Source organism: Macrotis lagotis, chromosome 7 (genome assembly GCF_037893015.1).
Source record: "Macrotis lagotis isolate mMagLag1 chromosome 7, bilby.v1.9.chrom.fasta, whole genome shotgun sequence".
Taxonomy (NCBI): Eukaryota; Metazoa; Chordata; class Mammalia; order Peramelemorphia; family Peramelidae; genus Macrotis; species Macrotis lagotis.
The window spans coordinates 196,351,892-196,378,735 of record NC_133664.1 but is presented as its reverse complement, the minus strand read 5'-3'; the positions used below and the strand labels follow the sequence as shown (position 1 = coordinate 196,378,735).

The window sequence follows — 26,844 nt, the reverse complement described above, 5'->3', positions numbered from 1 at the left end:
TTTCTCTTTGCAACAAAAATACACAAGGTAAAAGGTACAAAATCACTGACTTGTGCTTATGCTTTAACAGTCTGTATCGGAAACTATCTTGAACCCCTTCTCCTTTTCTTGCCAATCCTGATGGATTAAGATGGGCAACAGCAAAAGAAATGGGGAAACCTTCTATAATAATTCTTTTTAAAATGTCTATCAACTATCACAGGATAGAAACAAGAATACCTTCTGACAATTATTTCTTAAGTATTCAGAGATTTTTAAAAAATATATATTGGATCATGAATTAAAAAGGAAAGCTCAATACTGGAATAACTCCAGATAGAGAATAAATTTTAGTGGTAGTAAAGAACATGAAAATTATTTGTAACAAGTACTCATCTTTGGCCATGATACTACTGACATTAGGTTGATTCAGAGTTTGACCTTGATCAGATAAAACTGGATTAATTTGATTTCCTCAACTTTAGATAATTTTCTCTGTTGAGTGTTGAATCTCAAGCCACAAATATGCATTTTATTACTCTCTTTTGATGTTTTTAAAAATTCTGTTATCTTAAAGAATGTTATTGCTATGTGTGTTCTTCACCTGGCAATCACCACCTTGTTCAAGTACTCAGTCTCATGTCTGAACCACATGTGTACTGATTAGCAGAAATAATGAATTATGGTCATATTTTCCCCACTTTCCCACTACATATTCAATCAATAACTATTTTTTTACACTACTGTAACTTCAAATATTGCTAACTTGAACACACAAGACTATAGGATTCATTATTTGCACCAATTAGTTCATTGTTTTATCATGAGATTCCTCTTTGCCTCAAGTCTTTCCCTATTCCAGACTATCCTCCAATAATCCCCCAACAAGATTTGCATTTTAAGTAAAGGACTGACCATGTCAATTCCCTGCCCTGACCTCCCACAATTCAGTAAGCTCCAGTGGGTCCATATTACCTCTAGGATCAAATATAAATTCCTCTGCTGGCTTTCACAACCCAAACTTTTCCTACTTTTCCAATCTTTGTACAATTTTACTACCTCACACAGATTTTATGATGTACTTTGAATTTATTATTGGCATACAACACTTCATCTTCTTGCTCATTCTGCTTGCTACCTCCTTCCTCCCATCTCTGCCAGCCCCACCCCCCGCCCCCTCTGCTGTCCATCTCACACTTTCAGTTAGCTTTTTCATGTTGGCTTTCTCCCTTAGAATGTAAACTCCTTGAAGTCAAGGTCAGTCTTTCTTTTTGACTGCATTTCTATCTCCAGCACTTGGTACAGTGTCTGGCACTGAAAAAGCACTTTAAAATGGTCCTTTATCTTGCCTCCTACCCACATGCTTTTTTCACAGATTGTACCTATGCCAAGAATGAATTTTCTTCTCTCCTCCACTTTCTGGTTTCTTTTGTTTCCTTCAATAGTCAGTTCAAATCTTATTTTCTGCAAGAGATTTCTCAGTCTTCTTCTAGGATAGTAATTTTCTGAGATTACAAGATTATATATCCTGAGTATATTTGCCTGATGCCTTCTCCATTAGAATGTGAGCTCCCAATAATTGGCATATATGTTTATTGATTGACTAGCTGCCAAAAATTCTTTTTTTAAAGATTTTTTGCGAGGTAAATGAGGTTAAGTAGCTTTCCCAAGGCCACACAGGTAATTATTAAGTGTCTGAGGCTGGATTTGAACTCAGGTACTCCTGACTCCAGGGCCAGTGCCCTATCCACTGTGCAACCAAGCTGCCTCACTGCCAAAAATTCTTAGTGGAATTTCTGGTGGCAATGAAAAGCTGAAAACAATCATTCAACTGACTGCTTTATATGGAATACTACTGTACTATAAGAAATGTAAAATAGTAGGAATTCATAGGAAAAAGAAATGACAGGCTGGATGCCTAGTGGTAAGAAGATAACTAGTAAAGCGCCATATACAATTATTATAATGTAAATGAAAACAACACTAAAAGGCACCCAAAATTATTTGTTAATTATAATGACAAATCTTTGTCTCAGAGAAGAGATAATGAAATATTATTCCTTTGGAATATCCCTATAGGGTTGGAATGTTGAACATATTCTTAAACAGAAGATTCAATGGGGTGGAAGTAGAGGATATATTGGGAAATTGCTGTGGTACAATATACAAAATAATTCAACAAATAAAAGAATATAAAATAACAACATATTAACATAGTATGAAAAGTTAATATAGTGTAATCAGTAGCTAATTAAACTTAGAGTACTTTTTTTAAAGAAGCTATTAAGGAGTCATTTTCTTCAGAAGGAGCAAGGATGACAATGTTTTACATTTGTTTTGGTACATGAACTTTGGCTAAAAATAACATGGTTGTGACTTTTTACATATAACTTATAGTATCATTCTACAAAAACATAAATAAATGCATCTTTCAGTTTTCTGTAGAAGTTGTAGAAAAAACATACGGGAAATAGAAAATAAATGTTTCATACTACAATAGTATTCCATGTTACATAATTTTTTTTATAGATTCCATGCCACAGTTCAGAGAAGAGATAGTACAGAAGTGAAGACAGAGATACTTTCAAATGTATAAAAATAATTTTATTTTTAAAAAATTACTTCAATAATATATTTTCTTAATTGTGATATTACATTTGATTCTACTGGCAGTAGTAGTTATAATGGTAGGAATTATTTTATTTATAGCAATGCTCTCACTTAAATTTTGATGCTGGAGCCACTTATAAAGTGATATAATATAGTATTTTTAATCCTCTAACCTGGCATTGCCTAACTTTTGTCATTATCTGATTGGGTTTATGAGTTTCCTGTTTGTGCAAACTAATAAAGTATATTTCATATTTTATTTAACAAACTCTTTTGTTCTACTTGGAAAAACAGAAGAAGTTTTATGTCTTGATTCTATTTATTATTCAAGTACAATTATTATAAACTATAAAAAGCAATAATATTAAACGGTTTTATTCTGAGAAATAAAGCATTTGATATTCCTTTTTTTCAGTATCTCTTGGATCTATTCCCATCTTTCTACTCTCACTGTAACCACAAGTCTTAAGGTTCTCATTTCCTCTCATTTGGGTTAATATTATCCTATCAATTTTCTTGTCTCATATACTGTCTTTTATACAGATGCCCCAAAAATTCTCCTTTGTCTTTCTCTCTTCTCAAGAAAAGCTTTGCTTTCAAAACATAAATTCAGAATCCTGATCTGCAAGGTTTTCCATCTTCTGGTCTTCAATTTTTTTCCAAACCTGATCTCATATTTAGAGTGACAACTCTCTGAGAGCTAATTTGCAAGATTAAATGACAATCGACCTAGGCAGAAGAAAAATTTTCACTCAGTGTCCACTATATCAATTAAATCGGTTGTGAGAAAAACAAACCCACAACTCATATTTCATATGCTCAACTCTCCAGTCATAAAGTACAGCTTCCTGTTCTCCATTCTCATTTTGCTTCTTTGCCTTTGCACATGCTCTCTGCTATGTCCCCATTTTGTTGAAGTCCTTCCCTTCTTTCTAGACACATGAGTACTACATTCCCCAGGAATCTATGAAGTCTTTCCCTGACATCCCAACTGAAAATGCTATAGAGAGCAGGATTTGATCTCAGTGTCTCTCACATATAATAAGCACTTATAAATGTGCATTGAATTGACCAAATAATTGTATTTCAGAGCTAAAAACGTTGCTAACAATCATTAGTTCATTGTGTTTTGTTTTGTTTTAGGTTTTTGCAAGGCAAATGGGGTTAAGTGGCTTGCCCAAGCCCACACAGCTAGGTAATTATTAAGTGTCTGAGACCAGATTTGAACCCAGGTACTCCTGACTCCAAGGCTGGTGCTTTATCCACTACACCACCTAGCCGCCCCTCATTAGTTCATTTTAGTGGGCTAAAATGGGTTGTTTTTACTTCTAGAATCCTTATACATTCACTGAAATATATTTATCAAGTTATATTTTTTCTTTTTAATATAAATTAGTAAATTTAATCCTCATTGTGAAGCAGAATAGTACAGCACATAACACCCCACTTAAATTATTTGATTTACATATATTGATAAACTGACAGAATTTTCAGTCCTCTAAGAAAAATTTCCAACACATTAAATCCACATTAGCTGTTTAGAAAAAATATATTTAAATTAGATTCTTTAATTATTTTGGAGTAGGTAAAATGAAGTGGGGTATGGGACAAAGTAGTAGGGAGTGAACCAGGCATCAAGACTCCTAACTCTTATACCCAAAGGGCTATAAAATTGTGTATATCCTTTGACCTAGCATTGTCACCACTAGGCTTGTATTTCAAAAAAGAAGGAAAATAGGAAGAAAAAAAGGATCTATATGTATAAGGATATTTATAGCAGAATTTGTAATTCATAGAGTGAAAATGAATGTTAAAATTTGTTTTTACATGTATAAGTTTCCTAGTTTTACAATGATTTGAGTGATTTGGGGCAATCGTGGCATGTAATTATGATGGAATACTATAAGAAATGATGAGCAGGATGCTCACAGTATAACCTGGAAAGTCTTAGAAGAACAGATACAAAGGGAAATATATTTTATATAAAGTAACAGCAATATTGTAGGATGATCAAGTGTGAATGACTTAGCTTTCCTCACCACTGCTGTGATTCAAGAGAATTCTGAAGGACTTAAGATAATGAATGCTATTCATCCCCAGACAGAGTTGATAGTTTCTGAATACAAGATTGAATCATACTTTTTTGACTTTATTTTTCTTGAGGTTTCTTTATTTGGGGGGAATATCTATTTTATTTCACAATATAGGTGTTATGGAAATGTTTTGTAATGATTATACATTTTTAACCTATGTCAAATTATTTACTTTCTCAAGGATGAGAGGGGTAGATAGAAGTTTGAATTTGTAATTCAAAGTGTTAAAAATGAATGTTAAATTTTTTTTTTACATGTTACCAAAGATTACCGGTTTTACAATGATTTAAGTGATTTGGGGAAAATCACTTACCATGTTTAATGGCGTATACAAAAAATGAACCAAATCTGCAGCACTAGGATTCTGGATGTGAGATTTCAATTTTGCCTGAAACAAGAAAACAATTTTTTTCAAATTCCATACCAAAGAGCAGAGGAGAGTTACTCAATAAATAAAGATATAGAACAGCATTAATAGAGAATAATACATTGGTGACTTGGTAGAGCGAAAGCAAACACCACTTTGAATAACATCACAGTAGCTGAAGTTTTGCCTTCTTTGGTAGCCAGCACAAGTTGATGCTTTAGGCTTGGCCTGGGTCTTCCACATATACAACCCCATCAAACTGGAGTCTACTGATACTCTGCTTTGTCTATAAACTTCCATGACCATGAAATTGCCATAGAAGAAGATCTACCGTTGTGAATCCTACAGAAGACAAGAGACTTGGACTCCAGGCTCTGGTGTTCAAGATGTACTAGAGCAGAGGAAGTATCAGAGGATACAGCAGGGTATATTTGAGCTAATTTGCAAAGCTGGTCTTGGTACTAGCTTGAATATGAGGGGAGGAGGAAAGTGCATGGGTAAGAAATAATGAAAAGTCCAGAATGACTTCTCAGTTGTAAGTCTTTGGGTTTATGGGGATTGTGTTGCACTCTACAATAATGGGGAAGACAATGAATTATGTTTTGAACTCATTTTGTTTTATAGAGAAAATATAAGCCATCTCTCATGAGCATCCTCTTCTCCCTATCCCACACCTCAAGCCTTCACCTCCCAAAGTCATCTTCCATTCCCCTTCTCTTTGCTGTATTTTCTAATAAAGAATTGGCACTTTTTTCCAAGGCTAACTTCTTTAATATATATGCTTTTTATCAATGGGAACTAACCTTCTTTAATTCTCTCTGTCTCTCTCTCCCTTTATTCCTCCCTCCCTCCAGGCTGGAATGTTTTTACTTTCCTCCCTTTCATAAAGTCATAAAAAATCTCATTGTTATTTCATTGCTTCTCTTTCTTCTTCATTTATTAACTTCTCAACCAAGGTCTTATAATTTGGCTTCTGATTGCATTACTCAACTGAGACTACTTTTTCTAAGGTTACTTTCAATAACATTCAAATTTCTCATAATATGGCTCCATATGAACTTCCATGCTTATTTTATATTACTCACTTTCATGAATTCCATGTTCCAGTCAAACTGGACCACTTGTTCTTCAAACTCAAAATCCAAATTCTTGCTACATGTCTTTAAAGATTGTACCTGCAATGCATTCTTTTTTCACCCCTATATCCTAGAAGCTGTAATTTCCTTTATAACTTAACTTTTGTGCAATTCCATTGTGTTCTTGACTTCATTGAATAATGATGTATAAACTTATGTGTTTTCATGTTTGATCTCCCCTACTGGATGTAAACTCCCTTGTTTTGTTTTGTCTTTGAATCCCAAGTACCTCTTATTGTTCTCTGTATGTTATCAAAATTTGTTAGACTGGATCTAATTGGATAGGGAGAATAGTTCTTGATGGTTAATCCCATTCTTAAATTGAATATAATTAGCACTCTTTTTTGCTTTGCTGACCTTCTTATTTAAGATTATGTTCAATTTAAAAATGGAATTAGTCATCAAAAACTATTCTCCCTATCCAATATTCAATTTAAGAATGGGATTAGGCATTAAGAACTATCCTCCCTATCCAATTAGATCACAGTCTAACAAATTTTTATTATATACAGAGAACAATAAGAGGTATTTGGGATTCAAGGACAGAATACAAATCAAGAGAGCTTACATCCAGTAGGGGAGATCAAACATGAAAACACAGAAGTTTGTACAAATATGTAAAACATCTAACTGGCAGAACTTTCAAAAATTTTATTCACCAAGTTAATGAATGCACAATGTTCCTCTTTTCTCTTATTTGTACTGGATACATAAATGTCTTTCCACTTACCAGAAGGTTAAATCCATGCTTAAATTTTTGGAAGCAGTCAAAAAATTCATCAGGAGGTGGTAATTTTGCTCGGAGTGTTAACACACCCTCTAGTGAAATAAATATGGAGGAAATTCCAGAAATTAATTGGAAATACAATCCAAAAAGACTTTAATTCTCAGCATATATTTCATCTAAAACCTAGTAGCTATACCTTCTTTCAGTATGTTTGTCATAATTCCATGAAAGAGAAGTTCCCATGTTTGCAACACAATATAATTAGATACATTGCTATTGTTTTGCAAAGATGTTTATTTTATATAAATAATTTGTTTCTTTTCCATAGTTTCATCAATATGGAATTTTACTGTCTTTTATCTCTTATAAATAATATACCACATATTTCAGCTACACATTTACATGTTTAATATTATAATTTTCAATGTAGTTTTTATTGTTTTAAAATTTGGCCTTTGAACCAAGCATATCTGTTCATTTAATTTTTTTAGTTTCCAATTAGATTTGGTTCTATTCACCATATTCATCCTTTTTAAGAACTATTTTCATTTGTTTATTCATTCATTTATAACAAGAAATGTCAAATTTAATTCAGATCTTGCAGTTCATCTAGTTGAATGAAATGAACATGTTAAGCCACATTGTCTCATTTATTGAGTCAGAGTTTTTCACTATATGTGGGTTGACAGGTAGTTGGCATTTCACTTATACCACATTATATTCTGAATGTGATCTGTTCAAAGCAGATTGAAATCTGAAACCTCAAATAGATAGTCATTTAATGGAAGAGGAGATACGGTATACTAAAAAAGAGCATTGGACTTGAAATCAGGAGAGATACAGGCTGATACTAAGTATTTTCATGACAATAGGAAAAACCAGGTGTTCTTTATGAATCTCAATTTTCTCCTCTATAAAGCAGGAGAAATACCTGCAATATTATTTTAAAGGGTTGCTGTGAGGAAAGACCGTAAATGTTAAAGGGTTAGAGAAATAAACTGTCATTGTCATTACTAGTGACATAACAATTAATGACACAAAATTCTGACAATTTCCATGAATAGGTAATGAGAAAGAATGGATCATTATGAATCAGAAAACCTATGGATATGTTTAGAAGGCATAACTATGAATATAATAGGATTTCATGTTTTTTCTCCCCCAATGTCATTTGACTGAAATGAATGAAAGGGGCTTAATGTCCAATGTGGAATTGATAGCAAGTTGTTAGAATGGGCAGAATGTCAAACTTAGAGACAGGAATGTTCTCTCTTGGACACATATTAGACCTGTGATCCTGAGAAAGTCACTTAATTTCTTTCATCCCTAGTTTCCTCAGGTAAAATGAGGAGGATACTAGTATCTTTCCTCAGGGTTGTTGAAAAATTCAAATGAGATATTAAACACTTCATAAAGTGTTCTACAATCCTTAATGCTCTACACAAATGTGATGTATGGACTATTATATGTCCATTGATATAACAATTGAAATACAAGATCTACAATTTCAGTGAAAGTATTTCCTTTCTAGAGGAGGAAATGGAGAAATAAACAAATTCTATTACAAGCTGTACCCTGGATTGCTTTTGTCTTCCTCTAGATCTTGGAGCAAAAATTTATAGTTCAGAAGACAGAATTTTGTTCTGAATTTTCACAGGACAAGAATTTCTCCCTTTATTTTCATATTAAAATATAAATAAATATTAAGGTATTTTGATGATAAAAGTTTTGCAACTATTTTTATTTTTGAAGACATAAGTGGTTATACAGACCTGTGATGACTGATTTTTCACCTAGTTAACAGAGAAAGAAGCTATAAGAGTAACAGAAACAAGATAATTTTACGAAGTTCCTTAATCCTTAAACATATTTTTAATGATGACACAAGCCTGCTCCCAAAAATTAAGGAAGTTTACAAAGAAAACAATCTGTCTCACAAACTGAACTCTGGTGTTTTTTTTGCTTATCTGCATAGAAAACTGCTTTTTCTATAAGATCCCTCCAAACTTCTTTCTTTTCTTTCTGTTTCAACTCACCCTTTAATTTTTTCTGATTTCCTTTATATATTTTTGCCTTATTTCCTCTTTCAGTTTTTCTGGATTTTACATATAGTTTATTTTCAGTGCTTCAGTTTGCTCCTGAATCTTTTAGGCTTGTTTATATATATGATTTGTATAGCAAGAACCACTATTTTTCTGTACCAAATGCTCATCTCAGACCAGAAATTGTTAGCTGAGCCTTCTGCTCACTTTCATTGAACAGCAGTTGAATGCACAGTATCTTCACCCAAACTGAACTATAAGTCTTTTAAGTCTTCAATCCCTAGTTTCACTTAAGTACTAGTTCAAATCAAAATCTAAATGATCCTTCCAGGTGAATAAAATGATCATGTGCTCCATGGATTTGGAACCAAAAATTCCCAGAATTTTCTTTACTATGTCTTACTCGTCCTTGGTGTAACAATTAAGAGAGCAACTGACAGCCTCAAACCTATAAGTGAGTTAGGGGAATGTCTATCCCAACCAGTGAAGATGTCCTCCTGTGGAATGTGTGGATGAGAACAATTTGTTCCAATGACTTTGAAGGCATCTGAAAAAGTGCTGTGGAAGACTTAGAGCTTAGAGAATCATCAAAGATGCCAAGTTATCCACTGCATCCCGGGCTACTGAAAGCCAGTTTTCTTTACGTTTGTCTTGCCACAGGACATGTAAGGACTCTGGAGGGAAGAGTAAAACTGCAAATTTGAGTGACAAATCCAGGTCATGAATGAATGAAGACTGGTCTATCTTCTCTAAAAATAAAGGATGAACAAGTGGGACCACTAGGATAAAGGCATTGAGGCCCAAGAGAGGACAAGATGAGTCAGGGGCTAATCTCCTTCAAAGTGTTCATCAGGGAAATTGTTGCCAAAAATATCAGAAAGATCCACAGCTAAAATTTCTTTCTCATTCAATATCTTCCTATTTCCAAATAGGTCCCGCTCCTCAAACCTGACTCAAATACTCCTTTTCCAGTGTTGTTCCCTAGTTCATTTTTCTCAGCTCCTGTTTTATTCACTAGGACAAATCTTAGTTTTATGACCATGGTTTGTCCCTTTTTCATAATGTTAAGAATCTTTCTACAATATTCTGCTGCAATTTCTGGCCAGTTTGAGTACTGTGCCTTTACCAGAATGAAGACTCTTCTCTCTCTTCCCCATAAAGCTGAGCTTTGGTATTAGAGATGATGCAAGGTATGCCTAGAACTTAAGTGGATATGAGGACTCTTTTTATTACATTAAAATGTGTAAAACTACTATTTAATTTTTGTTTGTTTGTTTGTTTTTAGGTTTTTGCAAGGCAAATGGAGTTAAGTGGCTTGCCCAAGGCCACACAGCTAGGTAATTATTAAGTGTCTGAGACCGGATTTGAATCCAGGTACTCCTGACTTGGAGGCCGGTGCTATATCCACTGCACCCCCTAGCTGCCCCTATTTAATTTTTTTTTTTGCAATTTTGCTGACTAGACTACAGCACCATATTAACTCTCCTAATTTGAAATTATGTAAGTATAAGTATCTACTCTTTGCAGTATCCATCCCAATCCATTCCTATTATATCTAGAGGCTCAAAAATCATCAACAAACATTTATTTATCTGAATGTCTTCTCATATGTTATGATGAAACCTCAGAACTATTCTCCCTATCCAATATTCAATTTGGAATTTTTAATGAATTTTAAAAACTAATAAAATTCAACTTACCCCCGGGACTTTTCTTTTTACTCTTCTTAGTCTTTTTTCGTTTAGAAAGCTCAGAAAATGCCTCAGCTGCTTTTTGAAGTTTGGTGATAAAAATTTCAATATCATCCAAAATATGATTTAATATTTGCTAAAAGAAGAGAAATTTAAAAATAATTAAAATTACCATACATCAAGCTATAAAATTTTATTTGCATAAATTCAAAATTGTCATGAATTGTAGGAAAGAGAACTAAATTCATATGTCAGATGGAAATTTGACATTAAAATATTTCTCAAGTTTTTCTATTCCTGGTTCCAAATGATATCATGAAAAGTTTTTACAGCACCTAGTCAATTAGGTTTCCACCCAATTATCTCCAATTTATCTAGTGTTTTTGTGTGTGTGTGTATGTGTGTGTGTGTGTGTGTGTGCATTCATTCAAAATGAAACCACTTGTTTTTAACACTAACCTGTTTCTCAACAAGTATTACTGTGAAAATTATGTGAGGTATTATTTCTTAGAATGAAAGAGATATTCAATATTATGACAACTTAAAAAATTATGACACTTGAACTACAATAATAGGCATTACAGAGTTACTATGTGGGAAAATGATTTAGTGATATATTTTAAAGATGTGAAAACTATGATAAATTTCTTTGGCTGTCATATCAAATCTACTATTTTGTTTTTCTTTCATGTATATGTAGTTGGCTTTAAAATTTAGTTAGAAAATTACAAAGTTTCTTTTTAACTAAGTTTTAGGACATTTCCTATATATGAGACACAGAAAATATACTGCATTAATATCACACCATGTTGCAATTTCACATATGTGGATTATGGTAAAATACCAAATTGCACTATTAGAAATTATGCTTTCATTTTTCAGGCATTTTAAAATTGCTTTTCAATAAGAAGTCATATTAAAGGTCATAAAAAAACAATTCTAAACTAGTTTTGATACTAAACAAGATTGCAATTTACAAAGCTAGGGAATAAAGAAAAACCAGATACTATACATTATCCATCTAAAATTTCTCATAAATTTGTGTCATGTGATCTAATATTTTAGTACATGTCCATTGTAGCAAGATCTGGGCAAAAAGATAAAGACTGGCTTTGGGGTCATGAAGATCAGGGTCCAAAGAACTGCCTCTAAAATATTATTCATGGAAATTAAGTGAATATCCTTCAACTGTGGAATGGCTTAACAAAATGTGATATATACATATACATATACATATATGTATATGTATATGTATATGTGAGGGAACATTATTGTTCTATTAGAAACCAGGAGGGATGGGAATTCAGGGAAGCCTGGAGGGATTTGCATGAACTGATGCTGAGTGAGATGAGCAGAACCAAATGAATATTGTACACCCTAACAGAAACATGGGGGTGATGATCAACTTTAATGGACTTGCTCATTCCATCAGTGCAATAATCAGGTACAATTTGGGAGTTTCTGAGATGGAGAACACCATCTATATCCAGAGAAAGAATTGTGGAGTTTGAACAAAGACCAAAGACTACTACTTTTAATTTTTAAAAAATAATTATCTCATTATGTAATTTTGCTATCTTTTATACTTCATTTTTGTTCCTTAAGGATATGATTTCTCTCTCATCACATTCAACTTAGATCAATGTATATCATGGAAACAATGTAAGGACTAACAGACTACCTTCTGTGGGGGGTGGGAGGAGGGAAGCAAGATTAGGGGGAAAATTGTAAAATTCAAAATATATAAAATCTTTCTTAAAAAATTAAAATAAAATATTATTCACTTGGTGATCATGGGCAATGCCACAAGCACATCTCTAAGGAAATCAGTTAAAGGTAAATTGGTCATCTGGTTCCACACCAGGAACTCCCTATGCCAATGAAATCACAGGGTCAGAACAAGAACAAAGAACAACTTTAATATAGAATATATAGAATAACTATCTAAAAGAGGAATGCACTCCTTTTCATAAAATTATTCCTTTAAATCATCTTCAAAACCAGTATCCCAAAGTTTACTGTTTCTACTTACAACATCCCTGTCAATTCTGGCTGCAGTCATCTCAGCTGTTTCCTCATGTTCATGATAATGCCTGGGTTTTTCAACTATAGAGGAAATAGATTAAAAGCTTTAATGAATAGTCTTAGGAGGTACTAGTCTATGTAAATTAAAATGAAAGCAGAAGATGGCATCCTGAAGATTTTCCCAGAGTTTTTCCCTACACAATATTAAAGGAAGCCTCTGTGCAGACACAGAACTGCTTTAAAAAGAATTTAAAAACCAAAGAAGAGAAGAAGAAGAAAAATGGAAAAAAAGAAATGAAAGCCATGCTGGAAAATTATGAAAAATTCACCAAATAAATCAACTCCTTTAAAAATAAGAAACTGGAAAAACAATGCAGCTTTTTCAAAAATAAAATTGATCAACTGGAAAAAGGAATGTAACTCAATTAAAACTCAATTTGATCAACTGGAAAGGGAATGTTACTCAGCAAAAAAGTAAAGCTATCCAACTGAAAAGGAAATACAAAAGCTAACTGAAGAAAATAAAATCCTAAAAATTAGAACTGGACAACTAGAAACTAATGCATCACTAACACCAAGATTCCACCAAACAAAATCAACAACAAAATTGAAGAAAACATAAAGTACCTTTTAGGAAATGTAAATAACCTAGAAAATAGACCCGGGAGAAATAATTTATGAATTCTTGGTCTAACAGAAAACCTTGACCAAAAGAAAAAAAAGAATCTGAAAAATATCTTTCAAGAAATTATCAGGGAAAACATTATTAGTCTAAACATATTAGATCAAGAAGACAAAATTTCCCTTGAAAGAATACAAAGAAATCTCCAGAAAGAGATCTAGGAAAAATACTCCAATCACTCTCATAGCCAAATTCCAAAATTCTCAAATAAAGGAGAAAAATACTACAAACAGCCAAAAAGAAGCAATTAAAATAAAAGGAAATCAGAATTACATAGGACTTATTAACTTAAATATAAAAGGATCAGAGAACCTAGAATATGATATTTCAGAGATCGAAGAACCCTAGATAACAAACAAGAATTAACTACCCTGCAAAATCCAGCATATTCAATCAGGGGAAAAAATGAAATAGAGGACTTCCAAAATTTCCTGATAAAAACACCAGAACTGAACAGGAACTGGATCTTCAAATACAAGATTCAAGAGATGTATAAAAAAATAAACAGGAAGTGGGGAAAAACAAACATCAGTCAAGAACATTAAGTTGTACATGACCCTACAAGGGAAGAAAAATTTGTAATTCTTGAGTATTATATTTCTCTTATGATAGTTTAAGGGTTGAATATAGTTGAAGAGTTTGTACTCAGAGGGTATAGGTATGGCTGATTCTGTCATTCATTATCAAAGAAGACCAAAATGACATCAGTATCTTTGAGACAAATTACAGTGTATCCTACTGTGGTTCATCAGACCAAAAGGAACTCAGAATACTCTACCACAGGTCAGCCACAAAGAGTTCAGGTAAGAAAGGTGTATTTACTTTAAACTTATATATTTCATATTTCTTTTGAGTTACTTTTAATTCTCCCTTGCTCAGAATGTTCTACTACAGCTTGAGCATAAATAGGTTCTAAAGTTCTTAAAGAGACCTTCAGGATATCCCAGTACTTTTAGAGTACTTAGAGGCTCTATATTTAATTAAATTCAAAGTGACTACTTTATTAGATACCTAGAGTTTTATAGTCCAATGGGGATGCCCATTATCATCAATACTATTCAATATAGTATTAGAAATGTTAGGTTTAGCAATGAGAAGAAAAAGAAATTGAAGAAATAAGAACTGGCAATGAGGAATCAAAACTTTCACTCTTTGCAGATGATATGATCATACACTTAGAGAACCCTAGAAAATCACCTAAAAAACTACTTGAGATAATTAACAAATTCAGCAAAGTAGCAGGATGCAGGATATAAAAGAAACCCACCTAAACCATCAGCATTTCTATGTATGAACAACATTGACTAAGGGCAAGAGACAGAAAGAGAAATTCTAGTTAAATTTACTGCAGACAACATAAAATACTTGGAAATCTACCTCCCAAGACAAATCCAGTAACTGTATGAATACAATTACAAAACACTTTTCACACAAATAAAGCCAGAGTTAAACAATTGGAAAAATGTCAACTGTTTATCATTAGGTCAAGCTAATAATAATAAAAATGACAAATTCAATTCAGATTACATTAATTGAGCCATACAAATCAAACTACCAAACAACTATTTTACTGAGCTAGATAAACTAGTAACAAAATTTACCTGTAGCAACAAAAGGTCAAAAATATCAAGGGAACTGATGAAAAAATGAAGAGGAAGGTGATTAGCTTTACCAGATCTAAAACTATACTATAAATTGGTAGTCATCAAAATTGCCTAGAACTGGTTAAGAAACAGAGTAATGGACTAGTGGATTAGGATAGGTAAAACAATAGTAAATGACTATAGCAATCTATGTGACTCACTATTCAATAAAAAATTTTGGGAAAACTGGAAAATAGTAGAGCAAAAACAAGACATAGGCCCAAATCTCACATTCTATACTAAAATAAGGTCATAATGGGTACAGGATTTACACATAAAAGGAGACACCTTAGATCAATTAAAAAATCAAGAAATATTCTGTCAGATCTATGAAAAGGGGAGAAATTTGTGACAAGACAAGAAAGTGAACATTATAAATCGAAAAATGAATGATTTTTAAGCTATATTAAGTTGCTGAGCTAATAAAACTAATGCTGCCAAGATTAGAAGGAAAACACAAGGCTGGGAAACAATTTTCACTTAGGAGTTCTGATAAAGGTCTCATTTCTAATCTTTATAGAAAATTGAATTAAATTTATTTATTAAATGACTCGCTTACGAGTCATTTCCCAATTGATAAATGGTTAAAGGATGTGAACAGGCAGTTTACAAACAAAGAAATTAAAACTATATGTAATCATCAGGGGCAGAGCCAAGATGGTGACGAGAGGAACATTTCTTAGGCGCTCTCTCATAAAACTTACAAACTAAGGACTCTAACTAAATTTTCGAGAGACAGAACCTACAGAGGGACCCAGTGAGGCAGTTCTCCTACCCAAGGTAACCTGGAAAAGACTAGAAAGGCTGTGCTCCCTGGGGTTGAAGGGGTGGCCTGCCGAAGGGGTGGCCTGCCAGAGGGGTGGCCCACCAGAGCGAAAAAACTTCAGCCTCCCTGAGGCAGCCCCAGGGCGCTGGGAGCTGCCCCTCACAGCAGTGGAGGAGTTTCCTGATCTACACTCAGGGGAGCATGGGGCACAACCTGGGGGAACAGCAGGGGACCTCTGCCAGAGAGAGCACATGAAACCCAGCCCTCAGGGCACACAGCAAGCAAGGTGGTCTTGCAGCAGCCTAGATCCAGGAAACAGAAACAGGCAGAGCTGGTAAGCAGGAGCCCCCAGGTCATAAGCCCATTGAACCTAGGGAGGGGAGTGAAGAGAGAGACTGCCGAGCTCTGTCCTCTGACCCTGGAACAGGACTCTGGGGTTATACCACATTCAGATCCTGATCACAGTCTAGGCCCCCCCATAGAACAGCAGGGCTTCCTCACCTCAGCCCCATGGCAGGGGGGGGGGTACTTATGGTCATTCACAGACCAGGAGGGAGAACAGAGCCTCACACACTGAGATCCTTAAGGGAGTGTCCCAAAAACTCAGGAAGAATCCCCAAAACAGGCTTAGGCTGGGAAAATGAGCAAGCAGAGGAACACCACTGAGAAATATTTTGCCTGTGAGCCCAAGAAGGATCAAAGCACTCAGCCTGAAGATGAGGAAGTACAAGCTCCTGCATCTAAAGACTCCAAGAAAAACAGAAATTGGGCTAAGGCTATGACAGAGCTCAAAAAAGACTTTGAAAATCAAATGAGGGAGATAGAAGAAAAACTGGGAAAAGAAATGAGAGAAATGCAGGAAAAACATGAAAATGAAGTCAGCAGTTTAGTCAAGGAAATCCAAAAAAATGCTGAAGAAAATAGCATGCTAAAAACCAGCTTAGGTGAAATGGAGAAAACAGTTCAAAAAGTTATTGAAGAGAAGAATGCTTTAAAAAGCAGAATTGGCCAGATGGAAAAAGAGATAAGAAAGCTCTCTGAGGAACACAAATCCTTCAGACAAAGAATAGAACTCAGGGAGATTGATGAATTTACCAGAAATCAGGAATCAATACTTCAAAATCAAAAGAATGAAAAATTAGAAGAAAATGTGAAACATCTCATTGAAAAAACAACTGATATGGAAAACAGATTTAGGAAATATAATCTACAAATTATTGGAATACCTGAAAGTCATGATTGGGAAAAGAGCCTTGACATCATTTTCAAAGAATTACTACAGGAAAATTGCCCTGATATTCTAGAAGCAGAGGGCATAATAGAAATGGAGAGAATTCATCAATCCCTCCGAGAAAGAGATCCCAAAAAACCACCCCCCAGGAATATTATAGCCAAGTTCCAGAACTCCCAAGTCAAAGAGAAAATATTACAAGCAGATGGACACAATTCAAATACTTTGGAGCTGCAATCAGGGTCTCACAGGACTTAGCAGCAACTACATTAGAAGCTCATAGGGCTTGGAATATAATATACTGGAAGGCAAAAGAGCTTGGAATGAAACCAAGAAAACTGAATGATCTCTTCCAGGGGAAAAAGATGGACTTTCAATGAACCAGGGGAATTTCAAATGTTCCTGTTGGAATGGCCAGAGCTGAACGGAAGGTTTGATTTTCAAATACAGGACTCAGGTGAAGCATAGAGATTGGAGGAGAGGGGGAAAATATGAAGGACTTAATGATGATGAACTGCATGTATTCCTGCATAGAAAAATGACACTGATAATACTCATATGAACCTTCTCAATTAACAAAGCAGGTAGAAGGAGATAGGTAGATGAAGCACAGGAGAAAGCTGAATTTGAAGATATATTGTGGTGCAAAAATGGAATCAATAGATAAAAGGGAAATTTAATGGAAGAAAGATAAAGGAGAGGAGGAATAGGCTAAGATATTTCATTTAATAAGATTTTTCTTTATTACAATGAGCTATTGCAATGATATGGAAGGGGGCGAGGCAAGGGGGAATGAGGGAAACTTTGCTCTCATCAGAGGTGGCTAGAAGAGGAAACAGCATATATACTCAATGGGGTGTAGACATGTGGAGTATGAAGGAGAGAAAGGGGACAAGGAGAAGGGGTGGGGATGTGAATGATGGAGGTGAGGATGGACAATGGGGGGGGAGTGTTCAGATATAACACATTTTCTTTTTTTATTTCTTGCAAGGGGCTGTGATTAGATGGCCTGTCCTGGATCATAGGGCCAGGTGGATGCTGGGCCTAAGGGGTGGTATGGGACGCGGGGCCTCTTGGCCCCAGGGCTAGGGATCTGTCTGCTGTGCCACTCAACTACCCTCCAGCAGAGTCAGAGTGAAAGGAGAGAGAGAATATAGTAACATGGTAGTGGAGAAGTATGAATGGAGGGAGTTGTGATCAGCAATGGCAACGGTGGAACAATATGGAAGTACCTTTCGTGATGGACTTATCATAAAGAATGTGATCCACTTGTGACAGAGTTGGTGGTGTTGGAACACAGACTGAAGCACATTTTTTATTATTATTATTTTGGGGGGTGCAGGGCAAACGGGGCTGGGTAGCCTGCCTGGGGCCACATAGCAGGGTAACCATTGGGTGTCTGAGGCCGGATTTGGACCGGAGTGCTCCGGGCTCAAGGGCCAGTGCTCTGTCCACCACCTAACCACCCCTACTATTATTACTATTTTATTTTATTTTGGTTCTTTTTTTATTTTATTTTTTTTTGGTTTTTTCAGGGCAGTGGGATTGGGGGTGGCTTTAATGTCACACAGCTGGGTGATTGTTGGGTGTACAGGGACGGATATGGGCTTGGGTGCTCCTGGCTCCAGGGCTGGTGCTCCATCCACTGCACCACCTGGCCATACCTACAATTATTACTATTATTTTTTATTTAATTTTAATTTTTTTCTCTCCCCTTTAGTTTATCACTCAAGCAAGTCTATATTTTTTTTGGAGAGGGGGTATTATGTTTACTCTTAAACAAGAATATTTTATTAATGTATAAAAACATTCTTTGTACAAAATGGAATAAATATTAAATTATAAAAAATAAAGAGTAATATAGTTCAATTACAGAAATTTTGTGTAATTACAACTATTCTTGAAGTAATTCAATTTTTTCTAATTTGCAAGTTCACTTAGCTAAATATACCAAATACTGTTGATATTTTCAATTTCTATATAACTACTTAGCTTCAGATTTACACATTTCTTGTTCAAATGAAGTAAGCTATGTGACAATTCAACTACTCCATATCATAAGCTAGGTGACACAGTGGATATAGCACCTGGAGTCAGAAGGACCTGAGTTCAAATTTGACCACAGACACTTAATAATTACTTAGCTGTGTGACCTTGGGCAAGTCACTTAAACTCATTTTCTTGTAAAAAACCAAAATAAATAAAAAATGAGCCTATGCTGACTAAAAAAAAAGAAAAAAATGAAAAAAGGAAAAAAACTATATGTAATCATATGAAAAAAAGTTCCAAATCATTACTGATTAGAGAAACGCAAATTAAAAGAGCTATGAAGTTTCACCTCACACCTATCAGACTGACTAAGATGATACAAAGGAAAAATGATCAGTGTTGGAGAGATTGTGGGAAAACTCGTTTATTAATGCATTGTTGGTGGAATTGTGAACAGATGCAGGCATTCTGGAGAGTAATATGGAACTATTCCCAAAGAGCAATAAAACTGATCATACCCTTCTAACCCCAGCAATACCAATACAAGGCCAATATCCAGAAGAAGAAATAAAAAAGAATGGGAAGTCCCACATATTCAAAAATACTCACAGCAGTTCTTTTTGTGGTAAAGAATTGGAAATTGAGGGGATGACCATCAACTAGGGAATGGATGAACAAAATATGATATATGAATATCTGGAATAATATTGTTCTATAAGAAGTCATGGATGGTTGAATCTAGAAAAACGTGGAAAGAATTACAGGAAGTGATGCTGAGAGAAGGGAACAGAACCAAGAGTGCATTGTTACATTGTGAGTTCATCAACTTTGATGGATGCAGCTCCTCTCAGCAGTTCAGAGAGCTAGGACAACTCTTGGAAAACACCATCTACATCCAGATGAAGAAAAAAACAAAGCAAAAAAAAACTATAGGATCTGAATAAATACTAGGTTCATTTTTAAAAATTTGTCTTATGTTTTTCCTTCCTATCCCAGAATTTTCCTTCTTTTCCTTTAGTCCTAGTTTATTATATAGAAAATGAAAAATGTACATGTACAATGTTCACTAGAATGTTCACAGTTAAGGGCATAGGGAGTAGGAAGGGAGAGTGGAAAAAAATTGTGTAATATAAATATGCAGGTGAATGAATTTTGAAAAACTTTCAACATGTATTTGGAAAAATAAAATATAATATCAATAAGAAAAAAGAATTAAAATGAAGACAGATAAGGAAAAGAATCTACAGAATCGCAGTTAGACATATATCTCAGTCACTAGATATGTTTCAACTTAAAGATTAGCACTCAGTCTTTGTCATCTGCAGCTAGATAGCTGTGTGTTAAGGTTGGCAAAGTCCTAGACTTGGAGTCAGTAAGACCTGGTTCAGATATTTATTAGTTATGTGACTTTGGTGAGTCACTTAATCTCTGCCTCAGTTTCTTCATATGCAAAATGGGAATAAAAATTTACCTACTTCACAGGGTTGTTGTAAGGAGAAATATATGTAAGGTGCTTATATTTATTGACTGGATGGGAACTGCCAATCACTAATACAAAAGGGAAGGGTCATGAAAGACTTCTCTAGAAAGTTGCACATGATCTGAAGTTGAAAAAATTTCTGAATTCTGAAAGAACTGAAAAAGGGAGTGCATTCTAGGCAATGTATAAATATCTTATGCAAAGATCTGAAGGAGAGTTATGACAGTTTGTGGAAATTTCATATCATTTTCAGCCATTTTGGCTGAAATACGGATATGGGAAGGGGATTTGTTTATGCGAAATAAATCCAAAAAATATTATGAAGTCAAACTGTAAAGGGTTTTAAAAACCAATAAAAAGTATCTATTTCATCTAGAATAGGTAACCCCTAAATTTCTTGAAAATAAGGTCAAAATTGTGCTTCTTGGCATCAATGTGGACAATGGATTAGAGAAGGAAGAGACTGGGAATAGAAATTCCAAATAGAAACTGATTACAGAGATTCAGGTGAAAAGTAATGAGGAAATGAGTGAGATCAGTGAGAATGAATGGAGAGAAGAAAGCATATTCAAGACCTATTGTAAAGATAGAATCAATGTAATTTGAAAACTGATTAAATGAATATGACACCAAAATTTTTAGTCTATGTAATGCAAAGGATTATGGCTTTCTTCAAAAGAGAGAAATCTGGAGAAGTGCAGTTAAGAGATAAGATAATGAGTTTTCTTCTTGAAAAGTTCATTTTTGAGAAGTCAATGGGGCACTGACTTGGAAACAACTAATAGACAGCAAGTGATATAAAAATGGAGCTTGGAAGTGAGCCAGCAATGGAATATCTAGATTTGGGAGTCATTTACACATAATTGATAAGTGAATCCCCAGAAACTAATGACATCATTGAGAGAGAATATATACTTTCTGAAATGGCTTAAAAATTATAGTGATTGAGCATTCCTTGGTTACTAATTTATCTGTCCTTCACTATACACACTTAAACAAAATTTTCCTGCATTTTAAAGCTTATTTTAAATTTCTAAAACTGTAAAAGTGCTATTCCTCTTTTAAGAAAACAAGACCACAAAACCAAAACCCATCCAGAAAAGACATACATGAGTGCACACACACACACACATACACACATACACAAACACACAAACACAGAGAGAGAGAGAAGAAAATATTCCATGCAACTGTTTAAACAGAATTTTTTAAAATTGCCAAGTTTAAAGGAACATCAAACATGTTTGCCAGAAATGTTCACAACTGCTGAAAATAGAAACTGTCAAAAAATTAAGAAGAGTAATTTTCATGTCTTATTTTTAAAAGTAGTTACACTAAAGAGCTACTATTTTCAACTGTTTAGTTATAGAACTTAAATAAGCAACCTCTTTAAATATTTAGGTGTCAGGAAAAAAAACTCTAAAATTGAAACAATTGAATTAAACTTTGGTTCTATAATAACACATAAAGACACTGCTTGTATAGTATAGCACCATTACTCAATTTGACAAACAGATATTGTCTTATTTTAGTGTTATGTATTCCACTGAATAATAATTGAAAAACATAATTAAGTGAAGTGGCACAGTAGAAAAAGGAATAAATGGGGAATCAGAAGACCCCAGTTTAGTCCTAACTCTACTATTTGATAGTTTTTGGCAAGCCCCCTCATTCCCTTTGGATCTTAACAGCCTCAGCTGAAAAATGAGGAGGTCCTTTCCAGCTCTAATGAATCTAAGTGATTCCAAATGCTCCAGTAAATACTGAATACTATTTATTTTTTAATAGCTAATGAAAGGTATTAAATGATAAGACTTGTAAAGAGATTTAACACAAACTATTGGTACCAAATGATTATCTCCCACCCCCAACTCTGCTACCATCCCCACATCTTTCATCATATCACAGTATCATAGATTTAGACCTGGAAGGAACCTAGAAGTAATCTAGTTCAAAGTCTTAATTTGTCATCAGAGAAAATTTTCAGTGCTGTTAGAACTGTTTTATTTATTCTGGAGCTAGCACAGAAGCTATGTTGATGATAAATGGATTGGAGTATAAAGCAATTTATCTTGAGATATTTTTACAATTTAAAGTTTGCCTATGGATAGCCCTCTAATGGTATTTTTTTCCAGTGAAGTCAAAATCTTTCTTTTCACTGCACCAGCAAATTAATCATTTGGGACATTTTTGTAATTGAGAATATAAAAATGATATTTGTACTAAAATATACTGGAAAGTAATTTATAGAGAATAAGGTAGAGTGGATAGAATATTGAGCCTAGAGTCAGGAAGACTTCTCTTTCTGTGTTCAAATCCAACCTCAGACATTTACTAGTTCTGTGACCCTGGGCAAGTCACATAATCAGGTTTGTTTCAGTGCCCTCATCTGTAAAATGACCTGGTAAAAAATGGCAAACCACTCCAGCATTTTTACTAAGAAAATCACAAAATTTGGTCATAAAGAGTCAGACATGACTGAAAAAAAATGACTAAACCAAAAAACCCCTCCAATCTTCTGGCATCAGATCCCTATTTTATTTCATCTGTTAAAGTATTTATTTTCATAGGATCAGGAACTAGTCTCGGCATTTGAAATTTGAGGACTGTCTATTAACTAGAACATTAAGAGAGTCTATTAGCTATGTACAAACTATTTGCATATCTAAAGTAAATATTCAGAAAAAGCAGTTCACAGAAATACTCACAGTCTCCTTGATCAGCTGCCCATGCTGACCAGGCAGCCACACGACTTCTAACATCCACCTGTGTAACAGTCCCCGGGGGAACAGGGGCAGGAGCTCTTGGTGGAGGAGGAATACTGCTGTCAGATTTTGCAATCATCCTAAAAAAGGAGAACAAATAAACCCTTAAGCATCCATTTAGAGGACACAGCAATTCTCTGAACAGAGAGTATCATTTCCTTAACTTAAAAATTATTTATGTCAGGCAGTTACAATTTTGCTTAGCTGTTTTTCTTTGTTACTAGGAGGGATTGACGAGAGAAGAGGGAAGCAGGGTTTAAGTACATCAGGCAAAAATTGGAATTAAAAAAATATAAAGTATCAGGTTAAAAAAAGAAAAAAGAAAATTAAATTTATCAAGGTCAAAATAGATCTACTTTTGTTTCAACTTAAGGCAAGCATTCTTAGTCTTGGGTTCATCAATTTTTAAAACTTATTTTAATAACAACTTCAATATATTGGTATCCTTTGTAACCTTCCATATGTTATTTTATGCATTTAAAAATACTATTCTGAGATGCTATCCATAGGCTTCACCAGACTGACCATAACAAAAAAATTATGTATTGTTAACATAATTACTACAATGATATACACCACTAAAAAATCTTAATTAAAGCCAAAAATAAGTTAGTTCTTTACTTGTTAATCAAGATGTATATGTGCATGTGTGTACTATGAATTATATATGTTTATAAATATATAGATACACAACTTCTGATTTGTAAAAAAAATGCCCATTTCTCTTGCCTCAATACTCAAATTCATGCATATCCATGCAATCTTATTCAAGGTTGCCATGCCTTCTTCTTTAGGCCTTTATGTATGTGAGGTAGAGAGTTCCCTAATACTAGAAATCTTAAACAGAAATCAGAGGGACTATCTGTCAGGGATATCATAAGAAAAATTATAAATAGGACCAAGGTTTGGGTCAAGTGTTTTTTTAAATTTATTTTTCTTAAAGATATTATTTGAGTTTTACAATTCCCCCCCAATCTTGCTTCCCTCCCCACACCCCCCTACAGAAAGCACTCTGTCAGTCTTTACTTTGTTTCCATTGTACCTTGATCCAAATTGGGTGTGATGAGAGAGAAATCATACCCTTAAAGAAGAGAAGTCTAAGAGATAACAAGATCAGACAATAAGATATCTGTTTTTTTCCCTAAATTAAAGGGAATAGTCCTTGTACTTTGTTCAAACTCCACAGCTCCTTATCTAGATACAGATGGCACTCTCCTTTTCAGACAGCCCAAAATTGTTCCTGATTGTTGCATTGATGGAATGAGCAAGTCCTTCAAGCTTGAACATCACTCCCATGTTGCTGTTAGGGTGTACAGTGTTTTTCTGGTTCTGCTCTTCTCACTCAGCATCAGTTCATTCAAATCCCTCCAGGCTTCCCTAAAATCCTGTCCCTCCTGGTTTCTAATAGAACTATAATGTTCCACGACATACATATACCACAGTTTGCTAAGCGATTCCCCAATTGAAGGACATTTACTTGATTTCCAATTCTTTGCCACCACAAACAGGGCTGCTATAAATATTTTTGTACAAGTAATGTTTTTACCCTTTTTCATCATCTCTTCAGGGTACAGACCCAGTAGTGGTATTGCTGTGTCAAAGGGTATGCACATTTTTGTCGCCCTTTAGGCATAGTTCCAAATAGCTCTCCAGAAGGGTTGGATGGGTTCACAGCTCCACCAACAGTGTAATAGTGTCCCAGATTTCCCACAACCCTTCCAACAATGATCATTATCCTTCCTGGTCATATTGGCCAATTGAGAGGTGTGAGGTGGTACCTCAGAGAAGCTTTAATTTGCATTTCTCTAATAATTAATGATTTAGAGCATTTTTTCATATGGCTATGGATTACTTTGATCTCCTCGTCTGTAAATTGCCTTTGCATATCCTTTGACCACTTGTCAATTGGGGAATGGCTTTTTATTTTAAAAAATATGACTCAGTTCTCTGTATATTTTAGAAATGAGTCCTTCGTCAGAATCATTAGTTGTAAAGATTGTTTCCCAATTTACTACATTTCTTTTGATCTTGATTACATTGGTTTTATCTGTGCAAAAGCTTTTTAATTTAATGTAATCGAAATCGTCTAATTGGTTTTTGGTGATGTTCTCCAACTCTTCCTTAGTCATAAACTGTTTCCCTTTCCATAGATCTGACAGGTAGACTAGTCCTTGATCTACTAATTTGCTTATGGTATTGTTTTTTATGTCTATGTCCTGTAACCATTTGGATCTTATCTTGGTAAAGGGTGTGAGGTGTTGGTCTAATCTAAGTTTCTTCCATACTAACTTCTAAGTATCCCATCAATTTTTATCAAAGAGGGAGTTTTTATCCTAATGGCAGGACTCTTTGGGTTTATCAAACAGCAGATTACTATAATCATCTCCTGCTTTTACACCTAGTCTATTCCACTGGTCCACTCTATTTCTTAGCCAATACCAAATTGTTTTGATGACTGATGCTTTATAATGTAATTTTAGATCAGGTAGGGCTAAGCCACCTTCTTTTGCACTTTTTTTCATTAAGCTCCTGGCAATTCTTGACTTTTTATTTCTCCATATGAATTTACTTACATTTTTTCTAACTCGTTAAAGTAATTTTGGGGAATTTTGATTTGTAGGGCACTAAACAGAGTTTAGTTTTGGTAGAATTGTCATTTTGAATTATATATTAGCTCTACCTATCCATGAGCAGTTGATATTTGCCCAGTTATTTAAATCTGATATAATTTGTGTGAGAAGTATTTTATAATGGTTTACAAAAAAGATTCTGAGTCTGTCTTAGCAAATAGACTCCAAAATATTTTATATTGTCTGAGGTTACTTTGAAGGGGATTTCTCTTTCTAGCTCTTCCTGCTGTTTCTTGCTAGACATATATAGAAAAGTTGAGGATTTATGATGGTTTAATTTAGAACCTGCAACTTTGCTAAAATTGCTAATTGTTTCCAGTAATTTTTTGGATGATTTCTTGAGATTCTCTAGGTAGACCATTATGTCATTTGCAAAGAGTGAGAGTTTTGTCTCTTCCCTCCCAATTCTAATTCCTTCAATTTTTTTTCTTCTCTAATTGCTGATGCTAACATTTCTAATACAATATTGAATAGTAGTGGTGATAATGGGCACCCTTGTTTCACCCCTGATCTTACTGGGAATGCCTCTAGCCTCTCCCCATTGAATATAATGCTTATTGATGGTTTCAAATAGATACTGCTAATTATTTTAAGGAACAGTCCATTTATTCCTACACTCTCTAGTGTTTTTAATAGGAATGGATGCTGTATTTTGTCAAAAGATTTTTCAGCATCTATTGATATGATCATATGATTTCTGATAGGTTTGTTGTTGATATAACTGAGTATACTAACAGTTTTCCTAATATTGAACCAAACCCTGCATTCCTGGAATAAATCCTACTTGATCATAATGTATTATCCTAGTGATGACTTGTTGTAATCATTTTGCTAAGATTTTATTTAGGATTTTTGCATCTATATTCATCAGGGAAATAGGTCTATAATTTTCTTTCTCTGTTTTAACTCTTCTTGTTTTAGGTAATAGTACCATATTGGTTTCATAGAAAGAGTTAGGCAGAGTTCCATCTTTCCCTATTTTTTCAAA

The 26,844-nt window shown here is 34.3% G+C and overlaps 1 protein-coding gene across 8 annotated transcripts in view; it reads right to left on the bottom strand.

Moving 5' to 3' along the window:
* EPS8 (EGFR pathway substrate 8, signaling adaptor) overlaps positions 1-26,844 on the bottom strand; it is a 242,441-nt gene that overhangs the window by 44,783 nt on the left and 170,814 nt on the right. For all 8 annotated transcript variants that reach the window (XM_074194367.1, XM_074194360.1, XM_074194361.1 and 5 more), the window contains 5 exons: positions 23,170-23,306; positions 12,678-12,751; positions 10,655-10,781; positions 6,916-7,004; positions 4,996-5,070 (listed from right to left, as the gene is read on the bottom strand). In XM_074194367.1, coding sequence (XP_074050468.1) covers positions 4,996-5,070; positions 6,916-7,004; positions 10,655-10,781; positions 12,678-12,751; positions 23,170-23,306 — 502 coding nt within the window. The remainder of the gene's footprint in view (positions 1-4,995; positions 5,071-6,915; positions 7,005-10,654; positions 10,782-12,677; positions 12,752-23,169; positions 23,307-26,844) is intronic.